At 37.0% G+C, this 14,824-nt stretch overlaps 4 protein-coding genes across 6 annotated transcripts; 1 reads left to right on the top strand and 3 right to left on the bottom strand.

Moving 5' to 3' along the window:
- Positions 1-470: 470 nt before the first annotated feature.
- On the bottom strand, positions 471-2,751 carry LOC110841800. 2 transcript variants are annotated; one of them, XM_035846779.1, is made up of 4 exons: positions 1,794-2,751; positions 1,167-1,713; positions 809-1,105; positions 471-727 (listed from the first exon to the last, which is right to left on the bottom strand). In XM_035846779.1, the coding sequence occupies exons 2-4, from the start codon at positions 1,435-1,437 to the stop codon at positions 555-557; spliced, it is 741 nt and encodes a 246-aa protein (XP_035702672.1). In that variant the 5' UTR covers positions 1,438-1,713; positions 1,794-2,751; the 3' UTR covers positions 471-554. The 2 variants fall into 2 exon arrangements, with proteins under 2 accessions (XP_035702672.1, XP_021943192.1); XM_022087500.2 differs by having other exon boundaries at positions 1,167-2,751.
- LOC110841810 lies at positions 2,573-3,675 on the bottom strand. The gene is made up of 4 exons (XM_022087510.2): positions 3,471-3,675; positions 3,149-3,389; positions 3,012-3,069; positions 2,573-2,948 (listed from the first exon to the last, which is right to left on the bottom strand). Exons 1-4 carry the CDS (start codon positions 3,609-3,611, stop codon positions 2,573-2,575), a joined length of 816 nt encoding a protein of 271 aa, XP_021943202.1. The 5' UTR covers positions 3,612-3,675.
- A 1,554-nt stretch (positions 3,676-5,229) lies between these two features.
- On the top strand, positions 5,230-8,435 carry LOC118434185. 2 transcript variants are annotated; one of them, XM_035847056.1, is made up of 7 exons: positions 5,230-5,466; positions 5,533-5,790; positions 5,845-5,978; positions 6,060-6,870; positions 6,970-7,174; positions 7,237-7,497; positions 7,587-8,435. In XM_035847056.1, exons 1-4 carry the CDS (start codon positions 5,238-5,240, stop codon positions 6,384-6,386), a joined length of 948 nt encoding a protein of 315 aa, XP_035702949.1. In that variant the 5' UTR covers positions 5,230-5,237; the 3' UTR covers positions 6,387-6,870; positions 6,970-7,174; positions 7,237-7,497; positions 7,587-8,435. The 2 variants fall into 2 exon arrangements, with proteins under 2 accessions (XP_035702949.1, XP_035702948.1); XM_035847055.1 differs by having other exon boundaries at positions 5,247-5,466.
- A 2,644-nt stretch (positions 8,436-11,079) lies between these two features.
- LOC110860068 (SEC14-like protein 4) lies at positions 11,080-12,362 on the bottom strand. Its single transcript, XM_022109137.2, has 3 exons — positions 11,930-12,362; positions 11,774-11,861; positions 11,080-11,697 (listed from the first exon to the last, which is right to left on the bottom strand). The coding sequence occupies exons 1-3, from the start codon at positions 12,303-12,305 to the stop codon at positions 11,316-11,318; spliced, it is 846 nt and encodes a 281-aa protein (XP_021964829.1). The 5' UTR covers positions 12,306-12,362; the 3' UTR covers positions 11,080-11,315.
- Positions 12,363-14,824: the final 2,462 nt, after the last annotated feature.

Consider the following 14,824-nt stretch of genomic DNA (forward strand, 5'->3'; position numbering starts at 1 on the left):
GCGGTCATGACAAGTAGGGTATTCATTTCGAGTTCGCATCGTTAGCAACGTTCGCAAAACAATAAAGTTCGCAAAAATTATTGGCTTGAAAATTGATTTCCGGCGCATCTCCAAAGCTAGTATTTAGTTCACAAATCTTGCAATAGGAAAACTCCATAAATCTCTATTGGTTACGAAAGTTTGGGGCTTTGAATTGTTAAAATTTCTTATTTGGTAAATTTCAGACGCAAAACTTCGGTAACTCATGGAAATTAACATTTTTCCCATTGCAAAATTTGAGACATTTGTATACCAAATTTTCGGAATTTTGTCATTCGCGAAGTGTGTTCACTTTGTTGCTTCGCAAAATTCGCAATTTCGAAAAAGTTATGTTGCGATGCGAACATGCGAAGTCGCAATGAATACCCTCAATAAAATAAATCCATTTTGTACATTGTGTGAATTTATAGTGAAAAATACGTTAAACTAAATAGATTGCCAGCTTTTTTTATTACTCGAATTTTTAGCATTTTGTTAAATCACAATAGAAGCACATTCCGTAAAATTTACATTACCTACTTTTTCCTTTTGCGTTTCTTTTTTACTCGTTTTTTACCACTACCTTTACCGGTAAGTGGTTTATTCGAATTATGACCTTTGGACTGTGACCGCCGCCTATCTGGGGCCTTACCCTCCTCAACTTCGTCCTTGTCCACCATCATACGGGTGTAAGAGTCGTACGGAAATTCTGTAAAAATTAAGCACATTATTACATAACTAATAAACTATTTATTAAAGTGTTTATGCATATATGACGTTTAAGATTTACCCTTGCAATATACTCCCGTGCACAACTCGAGACCACAAAGGGGACAAATTTTGATCCGAGTCTCGGTGCTGCCACGCTTAGTTTTAAACACGAGTATCCCAATAGAAGCGGCCAGAGCTGCGGATTGTGACCCCGGCGCCCCACTGGCTGCTTGGGCCAACTGCTTCGCTTCCCAGTTTCTTGTTCCGAGACGAAGTTTTCCCAGTTCCACTAGGCGACCAAAGATATCCTCCTCCAATCGGTTATTGGGGCGCAGCATGGTCAGCATCCGCCAAGAAATGTCAACCGCGGCCAAATCTATTTAAATAGCAAATCATTTGCATAAAATGTCAGTAATTTCATTTATTAAACACTCAACCTTCGAGACGAACAGATCGCATGGAAGCGGGACATGGGTCACCATATTCAAATTGTTTCCGTCCTTCGCGTCGTCCTCGTTTGAATGAGGACTCGCAGTCCCGGACGCGAACATCTTCTGGGCGAACTTTCTCTGGCCTTATTTTAAACTCTGGAACTTTATCTAAATATTTATCTAATTCTTCGCGTGATCTAATTTTTACTTTGGAAAGGTCTAAAATTTGGTTTGGTTCCTTCTTCTTGTTGATAAGTTCGTCCAATTTTAACGCCATGATGAAGATATAGAGATGAATGCATGGATCTGTGATTGTGGAGCAGTGGCTCAGGTTTCAAGACTGGGTCAGGAAAGGAGTAAAGTTGAATATTCGAATCCAAATCAGACACGCACAGGTGTCTGTTCGTGGATGGATTGTTTAATCAATTCTGCTCCAGATACATTTGCAGGAGGAGGAAAGATCGGAGATGGGAAGTAATAAAATATAGAGTGAAACGGTGTTTGCAATATTTATGCAGTGAATGAGCGTGTGTGCAGAAAGAGTTTTGCTACTCTGAAATAGTAATATCGACTATCAATTTAATTTTGATGTGAAAACTACCTATATTGTGTGCGTCATGAATATATTGTTACCTGATTTTCTGTTTACGTAATAAATTGTAGATAGGTATCTCTTTTGAAAGCACTAATATATTAATTTGTGTGCACTGTAAATGGTGAATGTCAAATTGTGTTAATACATCTTGTGTGTATTCATCAAAGTAATTCTGGAGGAGAAAGTAATTGATACCTATGTTATTATTAACGAGCGTGACGCGGAGTTATTGTTATCGTTTTGTCCGTCCGTCTGTCTTGTCCTCCCGTATAATCAGATCTGAACGCCTTAATATAATCAAACTCCGTTTCCGCCATTATGTTTGTAGTTTTTAGTTCTCCGCCCATTCGATAATGGGGCCACACGGACTACCCCCTCAGCGCCAGGGAGTGTGGTTCACAATTAAATTTAACCTTAATTTTCGGGGTGTTATTTTAAAGGAAATTTCACCACGAATGACGAATCCTTGAATACAATGTCGAAGGTCCAAAAGATTGAATTTTTAGTTATGAACGTTTAAGACGTCGTTTGGGGCGGGGATTTAAGAAATAGCCATCATTTCTAGGTACCAGAAGATCGTGAGTGAGTAAACGAGGTCACAGGTCATAATATGTGGAAACGTCAAAAAATGTCAAATATTCCTAGCAAATGATGCACCTCAAGTACGCATCTAATGCACTCCGTTTCCCCGAGGTTGCTATATCTGTTGCTGGAGTTTACAAATATTGTCATGATAATTCCTATTTAGATTAGTCACCGACGTGAGGATGACATGAGATTGGATCTTGTCACGCACACAGAACAAATGCATAAACTGCTACTGTTCTCCTTTCTTTTTCCTCTTTTTCTTTGGTTTGACAGCAGATATCATTGCTTTCAGTGATGGCCCCTTTTTCGCTCTTCTTCTCGCTCTGACTTTCTCTTCCGCAGCGGCCGCATCTGGTTTTGAGTTGGCTTGAGCTATGACCCCTTTGAGGCTGAATCCCTTCTCTTCCGCTTCCAGCTCATCCTTATCCAGAATTTCTCGAATGTAATAATCGTAGTGACCCAACCGACACCAGGCACCCGTGCACAACTCAAGACCACATTCACGACACGTTTTTATCTTGGTCTCCATTGTGCCTCGTTTAGATTTCGAGGTGATGAAACCGAGAGCGATTGCTTTAGCCTGACCAGAGGATCCTGGCATTTGGCTGAAATGTGTGCATATTTCTATAATTTCGGAAATGGGATATGTACGAAAAAGTTGAACGAACCTGATTACATGTGCCAAAGCTTTGGCCTCTGACGCTTTGGTATTCCTTCGATACTTGGCTGTTTTACAATAACGGAAAACCAGCAATTTATGTACATATTGCCAAAATTGATTTAAAATAATGACAAATATATGTACCCATATCAAGTAGTCTGTTAAATATATCCTCCTCTATGCGGTTTAAGGGACGAAGATCTGTAAGCATTTTCCAGTGAATGTCCACAGCAGCGAGGTCGTCCATCCGAACTTCTTGCATGCTCACAGGAACTGGATTACCGAGAACAAGAGGTAATCGACTAGCGTCTAGTTCCAAGCGTTCTTTTTTCGATGGAGTGAACGAGAAATCGTTCGATGATCTGGTTAACTCTTCTAAATCAATCTGTTTATTTAAGTAAACACAACTTTGTGAGGACAGTTAATTTTAAAAAATAAATTGATCGAACAAGTTAATGATGGTAACCTTTTCAGGGACCATTTTTATTTCCGGCATCCGATCCATGTACTTTAGGTAGTCCTCAAGACATTCGACTTTTATTTTTGCCATGTCCTGCAACCTGCGTCGCCGGACCATGGACACGTCAAATATCTGGTCTAGATTCATGACGAATTTGAAGGCACACAAAGACAACGACGGACATGCAATATGAGGGATAAAACAGAACAACCCTGCCATGTCCACCGACCCCAACTTTTATACAAACCCGGCTGGTCAATCGCCCGTTTAAATCAAGTTGGCCACCACAAAAAAAAACAATGAATCTTAATGAGGTCTCATTATGGAGAGATTGAAATTAGGAAATGACAAGGCATGCGATGAATGGGACCACCAAACAGACACGCGACGTGGGTAAATAGGAAAGAAAACACAATTTATGATATTTTTAGCAAGTTAATGTACCACAGAGATAATTGAATTGGCAATAATACAAAATTCATTAATCGCTGATTTTGTATTCATAATGAGCTCTAAATATGTATTTAGGTACGCATTGAACAGCTTGTCACAAAATCATTTAAGTGAGAAGAAAGAGTTAAGAGTTAAACTGTTGGGGGCATAATACATATACTGACAATAAATTGCTGACACAAATTAATTGAATCGGGTATTTTTGAATCGATATAATCGGATCTGAACAAATTCTAATGGGTATGACATACTTATGTAGGTTACTGCTACAGAGATATTGTACATATGTGCATACATATGTATGTAAATTCTGATGCTATAAAATAAAAATGCATATACTGTGTGTACTGTTTTTATGTAACTTTATACCTAACAAAAGAGCAACACCAGAATCATCCTTATAAAGGATAAGTACCTTCCAAAGCGAGAAACGGACCATAAATCAACGATGCTGCATGAATTATGCATCTGTACCAGTTGAAACTCGATGCCATAGCATGATAGGTACATATGAAATATAATTTAATAAGGTAATAAATATACTTTTATTTACAAACAAACCTAAACAAAACAAGGAAGTATTATCTACAGCAAACTGCAAGTATCATGCACAATTATTTTCGTTTAACAAATTTCTATACCAAGGGAAATAATCAGATTTACAAATTTTAATGATTTACATACGAAAATGTCCCCCACAGTCATTGTCATTTTAATAATGACGTCATTAATAAACATTTCCGTTTGTGAATCACAAACAGGATTAACTGGAAAGAAAACTGTGTTGGAACACGCCACAGTTTTCGATCATTTCTGTGAAGCGGAGCAACTGTATAAACCATACGTTCATTACTACAAAGGACGCCAAAATTTTGCAAAAAATGGACAGCCTGTCCGTGTCCACCCACCCAACGTCCTTCTCACCGATTTTAACCTGCCGGACATGGAAAACACTTATGTCTGTGTAAACGGACTGTGAGTCAGTTTTTATTTAGTAAATTGGAAATGCAATACAGAAGTATATATATTTACACATGTACATGTACGTGGCCATAAAAATTGTTTTATAGTCTTTCTTTTATAAGGACATGGATGTACTATGCTAATACAACGGATATCGGGCACATTGTGTACCATCAACCCGAGCTACACATGTTTATACATAATTGTTTCCTAACCAATTATGCAAATGGCCCAGATACAAGTACAACATCATCACAGAAAACCGTGAGAATCATTACTGTCTATTTGTTATTACAGCTATGTCCACCAAGATATCTGTAAATACATAAATATTTTGTTGTGGCGTATTTCTAGCTCATGGCAATTTTGCTGATGGGGGATCCAAACGATTACCGAAAACCGCATATGACTCTTATGCATGCCCCATCGTTGGAGTTAATCGTTCAGGATGACTCGTCTACTCCAGTAATAGATTTAAAGGAGACAGAGAATAAAATTAATGCCACGTCAATGTTTATTTTTGGAGATGATACTGAATGCATCCTTGTGAAAGGGAAGAAAAAAACTCAAATACGGATCAGAACTGGTATGAAATCAGGATTTACGGCAGACTTTATTGTTTTTGGAATAATTACTTTTTCCCTTTTCTAAGGCGCCCTGAATGTCAAAGACCATATACCGGATGAAGTAGAAAAGAATGACCCGGGCTATTTAGGGTACGAGGGTACGTTCTGTAAATTATCGTATCCCCACATCAACACTAATCTCGACCTGGTTGAGGGAGCCTCGACGCCACCAAAAGTTGAAGACCAACAAGCTCGAGTCTCATATGCACTTGAAGCCCTCGCCGTAAGAAATGGAGAAGACGCTGTTGTTTCAAGATGTGAAAACCCTGATAATTACACAAATTGTGAGAAATTCAAATCATACATATGGCTAAATTTTTAGAGTACATTTTTTGTAGATACTAAAAAGCTCGTTACGGAGCGTAAAGAACAAATAGTAAATTTTACAACAAAGGGTGATGAGAAAGAATTACTTGATCCGGATCTGCTGCTCTATTTTAATAAATCTGGACGACTTCCTGAAGCAGATCCAGTCAGTTTACCTTGATAAAAAGTTGTCATAAGCATATTAAATGAAAAATTCTAATTTCATAGTAAATTTCAATTAATAAAGGTGGGCCGTGGGTACACAACGGTGAACAAGGATGTCTACCCACCAACCACAGACCCATGCGTGGATTGGACTGTAACATTGATCTGCTACGACCTCCCATCCCCTCCTGGGCCACCCCCAAAATGTCCACAGCCACCGGTAGAGGAAAAGTGTGAAAAATTGAACAATTGTTCTGCATGTGACGCAGAACAAATTGAGAGAGTCGTAAAAATTCATAAACTCAATGTGGAGGCAGAGAGGACAAATCCAGACCCAGCCATACCACAGAAGGATAAAGACGATGCGAGTGCTTTAATTATTATACCTTTGAATAATATAGTAAGTTAATAAGCTTGTTGAAACCAATCTTTCAGAAAGCACAAAAAGAGAGGGAGAAAGTATTACTAGCAAAACTTTTACTTTGTCGCCGAAACGGTTGGACGCGAAAGTCGAATCTTACTGAAGTCTACAACTTGGCAAAAACGGCTTGGGAAGAATTGGAGAAAAACATGGAAGATGTACATATAGCCATAATTTCAAGTTCTTAAATTGCACTTTTATTGAGGTTCAACTTAGGATTAGTAATAATTTGTACATTTCAGTATTACATAACATGTATGTAATCAGGTATCTTATCTACTCGTAGAGTGTGTGCATGTGTATATGTATTTAGTTGCTGAGCAAGAGGGGCGCAAACTCTACGGGAGATTATTATCAAGAGTGGCAGAAAGTAGCTGCCGGCGTCGCCAAGGCAGAAACACTTCGAAATAAACTAGAAAACGAGATTTGGCACACAAATCAGACATATCGCGATCTTATAGCTGCCGTAAAGGTGAAGTGCGAATTTTACTTAATAATCAATCTCCAAAGAATTATTGGATTTAAAAGATTTTGATGTAATTAATAACTTCTTGGATGTATAAATATGTAGATAGCTGCATCTGGCGGAGACCCAAAATGTGCAGATATGTCTACCCCCTTAAAATCCGACTATCTTGTTATAAAGCGGGACAAGAAGGAAGATTACATACACCTCCCACCGAAACAGTCTAGTAAAGATACTGACCTCACTCTTTATCCGTCTGATGTTCCTGCAGCTATGGATAAAACTTGTGGCATGTTTCCAAAACGAAAAGGTGGCACTAGCTCAAAATTTCACTCTGCTAGTAATTATCCGTCATTAATAAGTCTTGTCCAGAGGCCTGTATTAACTCGAAACCTGAAACCAAGCGAGCATGTCAACTCCTCAAAGCACGGATGGCTAATTGGAACGTGTGCGACAACGCTACAACGCCAAATTGTTCTATACAAGATTGGAAACCTGTCGACTCGTGGAGGGGAATTGTTCTCCAGTTGCTGGCGGACATATTTTCCATGGCCTGCAGTCCAATGATCAAGGCACATTTTGCGTTAAACATAAATCGAGTTATTAAGGGATATCTCATCGATTTTGTGAAAGGTTGTGATATAACTTGATACCTGATTCTATGTGTATGTACATACATAACTGTTGATTATTTAAATAATAACACACACCAAATGTTCCAGACACTCTTCCATATGATAAAGTCCTCTTGCCTGGAAACTGCACCACACCCGGAGCAGCTTGCCCTCAACGATTGGCCGAATGTGTTCCACAAGATGGACCTCCCGTGGTCACCTGTACAGTAACGCCGTTGCCAGAAAAGCGTCCTTTTTGGGACGAAATTATCCAAGTTTTGGAGGAGTGCAAAAGACGAGATCCAAAACATTTTCAACTCAAGTTTAAGCGAATAATGGCCGATCATTCGAACTATTTTGTGTTTCTAAAGCAAGATCACGTAAATGGTACTTCTGAAGTGGAACTGGTTTATAATGTTGAACAAGCAGACCAAGAATTTTCCTTCAATTATGCGATTGATTCATTGTGGCGGATATTTGCCACTGTTCTGGGAATATGCATGCCTCATTATGAGACCAAGATTCCACTGATCACATCGAAATTTTATGCGCATTTCTCCCAAGACTTTCTTTCCGTATTGGTCCGTGAATGGACGAGTGCTAGAGACAATCCTGTTTTCGGTAGGATATTTGGAGAATATTATGAAAAGCTGGCCGATTTTTGGAGTGTAAATTGCATGGAGGCTAGTTTCATGAACGAAGTCAAATGGAGACCACCTAGGAAATTAATGGTTAATGGGGGTTCACAGCTGAATTATTTCATTGCTGGCCCACTTGCTGGAACGTATGGAAATTATAATTGAAAGATAATAAAGCTCGTTCTCAGTGAACGATTATATTTTTAAAATACGTCGATTTACATATTTTCAATGAATTCAGAAGTGCATGCTGACTGAAGACGAGCCAACATACTTATTTCACGAAAATAAACACAACGTTATGTACATACGTACAGAATATGCGTATTATGCACATGCTTTCTTTTAGGATTAGTTTACGCAGTCGACAAAGCTTCAAAAATTTACATATTCTTACATATGTACCTATCAATATTCCTTATAAATATATATTTTATTTCAAATGGGCGATTCATATTCATATTTGATCTGTCATTTATGTAAAATCCAAAGTTCAGTACAAAAATAAAATCCAAAATTTTGGATTTGCTGCCATACCCTTCTTATAAGAATGAAAAATGAAAATATTCCATCAGCTCCCAGCAGCCTAAATGTTGAGAATTGTACGTACTTAAAGACAAATCCAACATGTACAAATTATTTTTCAGCAATAAGAGTAATTTTAGAATGGCTTTATTTGGATTGAAGGTCAAGCAATTACACGTGTTCCATGTTACTTAATCAACAATTAAGTAAGAGGTTGCTTGAGCTTGCTTAATTTAATCGATATTTTTTAAGGCAAATAATAAAACTAACCATGGAAAGAAAGCTTAGAAATATATTTTCCACTATTGTGAAAGATCGCTTTCTCAAAACAACGTATGTACATACATACGTACATAAGTATACATGAGTGCTTTTGTTTTTCAAGTTAGTATGTATACACATGACTGGTTATGAATACATCCATAATAAATAGATAATAGAATACATAAATAATATATTTGTCAATGTGGCTTAACTTGCGTCAGGTTTAGATCGTCTCGATTGATACTTATCTAGTCATCCAGTCTTATCTTTGGTAAAGTTTACTTACCAACCGATACTGGTATCCGCAGATCATGAAATTTCAAAAACTCATAGCTCGTATTCCTAATTATGGGGCATTTGTTGCCTTGCAACGATCTGCTATTTTTAGTGAAAGTTGTTACCCTCAATATATCACGTGGAATAAGGTGACATGGAGACCAACGCCAACTCCAAAGAGAAAACTGGTACCATGGTACCTCATGTCAGCTCTGGTTGTATCGGTGACAATCAACTTTCTCTCCTTTGCGACCTGGGAAATTGTTTCACACCAGAAAGATCCTGATCTTAATTTTGTAGGAATTCTAATGTTGGTGTTTTATATTTGTGCAAATGTACTAGCAACGGTTGTCATCGGTTCCTTTGTTTCTAAAGTGGATGAAATATGCTTCGTCATGGGAAATCTGCAGACAATTAAAGAAGTTGTGGATGATGGTGGCAAGTTTTTTGTCATTTTACTGCAGGGAATTAATTTATAACCTTTATTTATGTATGTATGAAGGTATTGACCAATCCGATTTTGTTGGACTGCTTCTCCATTTCATGATTCCTGCTCCAGTATCAACGCCACTTACTGTCGCTGCCGCAACCATCCTGTTGGAGAATGTTGATCCAACATACTTTTGGTTTCGGGATTTTATTCTGATTTCATCGCCAGTGAAGATGCTCCTGAGAATTTCTATAATGTCAATTGTTGTCTTCCACGGTGCCATGGCGATTTTCACTTTTCTTGTAAACCTTGCAAATGTTGCGCTATCATTCCACTGTTGCTTAAGATCCATGACAAGTACAAATTATTTTAGGAATTATTTGCAAACTGAGAATGATACACATAGCTTAGATATTGCAACTCAGTCTCGGATTTTCAAAGCTGCTACAAAGTTTGGAAATTCGGCCAGGTTTTCACAATGCTTGATTAAATATCGCCAATTGCAAATTGTGGCTGCCGTGCAGAATCAAGTGTTAATTTATCTCTTACCAATTTCGTTAGTGGTAGCTGTTGCAGGTTGTGTCGTAGTTGGCTATTTGGTTATTAAGCTGACTGGTGCAGTACCAATTCCTCTCTCAATACTTTGCTCTTTTGTTCTGGTTCTTATCATAGCTGCGGCTCATGCACTAATTCCTTTAGCAGCGGAGGTCTTCATCAAGTCTGAATTTTTCGTTAGATTTTGGAAATTACAAAGCTTTTCTGGGTATAGGAAAAGGCAATTGAAAAGTTGCAAACTGCTTAGAATTTCTGTCGGACCATTTTTTCGAATCAAAAAAGGTTCGAGAGTTATATTTCTTTCGGTTGTGTTATATCACACGGTTACATTAGTGATTTCCGTATAACGGAATAAGCAAATATGCAATATGTTGGACTTAACGTGGGAGATAACGTCCTAGGCTTATTCTATGTGCCCACTACCCAGTATTGATCATGTGAATTTTGAAATCTCATTCATAGTCACAGACTGTGACTCGCAGTGTAAAGGTTTTTAAATATTGCTACCTGTTGTACATAAATATACGACAATTAATAAATTGCATAAACTATAGATAAATTTAATTACAGTAATAATTCTCAGGCAACCACTTATTGATGGTATATCATATGCCATATACCTATTAATTTTCTAGTATCTATAAAATAAGAATATTTTTATTATCATTATAATTAATTAATATGTTAATATGTAGTCATTAATAAAGGTTATATTATGTACTATACATCTCGTTGAGTGCAGTGCAACCAAGTTAAATATCTTCATCCTTAGCTAGTGAAAAAATCAACAAGCTATTCCGCATAACATCAGATCCATCAATGAGAAAACTTACTGTTATGAAAATTCTGCAAGATGCACGTTATTTTTGTGGCATGATTTTTTCGTTATAGAAGTCAAATGATGGTGGTCAAGTTATAAAATTAAGCCGGACTTGAATTTCTTTATTTAAATACCATTTTGAGTATAAATTACCAGAAACTGATTACAATTGCCAATATTGGCATTATTATTGTGACATGAATAAATATTATTCAACAGCTCCAAAGATATTCCCGTCAAGAAATACATGTATACATACATATGACATATACATACAATATATATGCATACAGCTAGATATATCTTCATGTATTTACATTAGATACATATCACTGAACTACTTTATAAGTCCCCTCCATCATCTGTTTCAACTCTTTTGGTTTGGGCGACCTTATCCAAATGTCGCTATCCGAGCAGTAGGCATCTACTCCCTCCAAGGTGCCGCCCCAGTAGGGTGGGATGTTTTCTACCGGAAACCTCTCTCGCAACGCTTTCTTCCATTTCTCCTTGTCACATCCAAAAACTTGTATCTTATCCAGAGTTGCTTTACTCATGAACGGCTTAACGACACTGAACATGACGTTGAAGAATCTTGGCGCATTGATGATCATGACATAATGCATCATTTCTGGATAGTTTGATTCCATTTTGGGTGCTAGTCGTACATAATATTGAATACACGCTTTCGAGCAGAATTGCCAGAATGAATAACTAAAAAATTTGTGCATAAATTATGTTGTGAAAAAATCCTTTTTAAAATGTATGTTTATATGAATATGAAAAATACCCTTCCATATCAAACAGCTCCAAAGTTTGCGTCACTGGAACTTGCGTATTTTCACTCACTTTTTGCATAATCTTGGCAACTATCTCGACTAAATTTTAAATTTGTTGGTTTTAATTTTGTGTAAAAATTGCATTACAACTTGTTATAACAGCAAACCTTTCTGAACATGGAAGCGTTCCATCATATCTGGGCCGTATTTTTCAATTACACATCTCGAATTGTATCGTCCAAAGGGGTGAATATTGACTATAAACCCGTCTTTGGAAATCCCACAGTAGGCCAAGGGTTCCGAAATGGTCAACTCGTGGGGGAGTTGTTCCTCCAAAATTGTATCAGCTTTAAACTCTTTTCTCCACTTGATCGAATCTCTCAGCATTTTCTCTGCCAAAACGAGATCCAGACTCCGAGCTCGCAACCATTTTATGAGAAACTCGTCCTTCAATTGGTATGGCAATAAGTCAAGATCGGCCAAGTTTTCCCGGAATTTTAAAAGTTTTTCCTTTTCTTCTTGGGAATATTTTTTCGATGCCATTATGTTTTAGACCTGTACGCAGATCGTAAGCTGAGAACACACTGTGTGCATTTTGTAGTAAAAGTGAAGGGTTCTGACCTGTTGGTGCACTTATTTAGATATTTGTTAGTGCATACATGCATGTAATGATTGTTTGTAAACAAGTTGGACATATTTTATTGGATAGTATTTGTTGGTCAAGTACGAGGACACTGACATAATTACTTCAACAGTCTTCTTGCTAATAGGTCGCCCTTATGCAATTGCACCATAAATAATAACAAGGTTGATCACATTCATTTAAAGCAACTTGATACAAATACATACAAAATGGTTATAGAATTGCATTCGTTTCAAAATGCACGTCACCTTTATTGTACATACATGTGTCTACATGTGTTTTATCGCAGTAGGGAAGGTACCTAGTACCTAGTGATTAAAATGACTGGGAATGTATCACTCCCTCTCACCTTCCTTTCGGGGTCTGTATTTGGCTTATCATTGGGTTTGATCATGTCATGTTACCCTTATTTGCAGATTTGTCGAACAAATTAGAAGATGTTTTAAGAGACTAGAAACTCTGTGTCTCAGGTTTAATAGAAATATATGTATAGCTAAAAAACTGCAGATCGCTTTACATATGGGTTAGCCCATTCTTTTGCATAAGTAAAAGAATTGGACTAAAATTTTTGTCATAGGTTATTTATTCCATTAGTCTTGGTATGAGCTGAATATGCAGAACCAATTAATGTTGAAATGGGCCCCATTACGCATTAGCTTTCAGACATATTGATTTTTCGGTGAATTTTTTTCACTAAATTAAAATGCACAATGAAGTAGTGCATGATAAAGTGACTGCTATTGCATTGAGGGAATTGTTTCGGATCGTTACTGTTAAACGGATACTTGTCTAACTTCAGAATGAGAGGCAATACACAATAATCGAACTTATGTATGATAACTGTCAACTATGGATTATTGATGGGCAACTTATTTCTGCTACATACTTTCGTATATTAAAAGTATTAGAAATATTTTCACAATACTTGCATACACATGTATTCATACTGTATAAGCTCTGGAAAATTTATCCCAGTTCAGTACATACGACGGAAGAACAAGAATTGTTATGAATCATCCAGTTATGGTTCTGTTTTGAATGTTTTTTTGACATTACGCTCTCACGTCTTAATCGCATGCAGGATAAATTTCATAACTGGAAAATATTGTGTACAGTAACGAAAGCCCAGTTAATTGCCACGCTGACAAATGAAATGATATTTTGTGAGATTCATACTACATAATATTAATTTTATTGCATTTGTAATTCATACATACTTATCACTTTAGTCATCATCTATAAACATTGCGCTATGTTTTGCTTATTTTACTAGATAAGACGGAGGATACGAATTTGAGATATTACAATTCTCTTAATAAAAATGTAAAATATCAGCAAAATTAAATATGCTCTTAAGAGTTACACGAGTCTCAAATTACCGTTGAAATACTACAACATGAAAAGCCTTTGCATGCCCTAACCAATTAAGTTAAATCTGGATGAAGCCACAATATATAATTTATCTGCATTATGATAACTTTTTGCTTCACTAATCATACATTTGGTGAGAAATAGTTCTTATCGTCGTATTTCGGAATGGAATAGTTCAAGGACGGGAAACCCATTTCAGGAAAAGTTGTGAAATTAGTGCTCATAAATATTGAATCTCCTGTGTGTGGAACTCTCTGACAGAAACATCAATACTACACAAATATCGGTTCATATGTGACAAAGCAACGCCGTGATATTTTTTAACGATCTTTGTCCTCTGGTTTATTCATCCATCATGAATGTACACTCATCATATTGTCATCTTGAGACGATGAGAAGGAAAATCATTAAGATGCCAAGTTTGCCTTAAACTAAGGATAAGAACTGCATATCTAAGATGAAATTAGATGTAAAAATGCCAACTGCCAAGTAGGAATGGGTTATTGGTAACATGACGCCTCTTACACTGCTGGAAACAAGTCAAAACATAAATGCGACCCCATTCCTCACGAATGCAGATATTTGAGCAACATTGCATTAGTCCGTTCCGTTGCCTATACATATCGTGATCCTGCTCTTCATTATGCAATCTTGTATGATAATAAAAAATATTGCACTTGATCCAAAAATCCCCTAATCATCGCATGACATTATCTCGTCTCGCAATAAAAAAAATTCCATAATCTGTCCAGCGAGCTTACCAAACCACAAACTATCTTTCTTTCTGCACACCAAATTTCTGTGGCAGAACTAATTATAGAAATTGTGTCGAATAGTTTGGTATGAGAGAGAGTGAAGCTATACTGGATAAATTGTTGGCAAACAAAGCCGACCATGAAGGCCGCGCACGATGCTATGTATTCTTTCCCTTCTTCAGTTATTTAGCACAATTATACGTTCATCATCATGAGAGATGGGGAGTGAACAATTCTCATACAAAAGTATGTATAAACCACGATTTAAACATAGACACGAAATGAGCATTTTG

The sequence above is a fragment of the Folsomia candida genome, unplaced genomic scaffold (genome assembly GCF_002217175.1).
Source record: "Folsomia candida strain VU population unplaced genomic scaffold, ASM221717v1 Fcan01_Sc001, whole genome shotgun sequence".
In the NCBI taxonomy this organism is placed as follows: domain Eukaryota; kingdom Metazoa; phylum Arthropoda; class Collembola; order Entomobryomorpha; family Isotomidae; genus Folsomia; species Folsomia candida.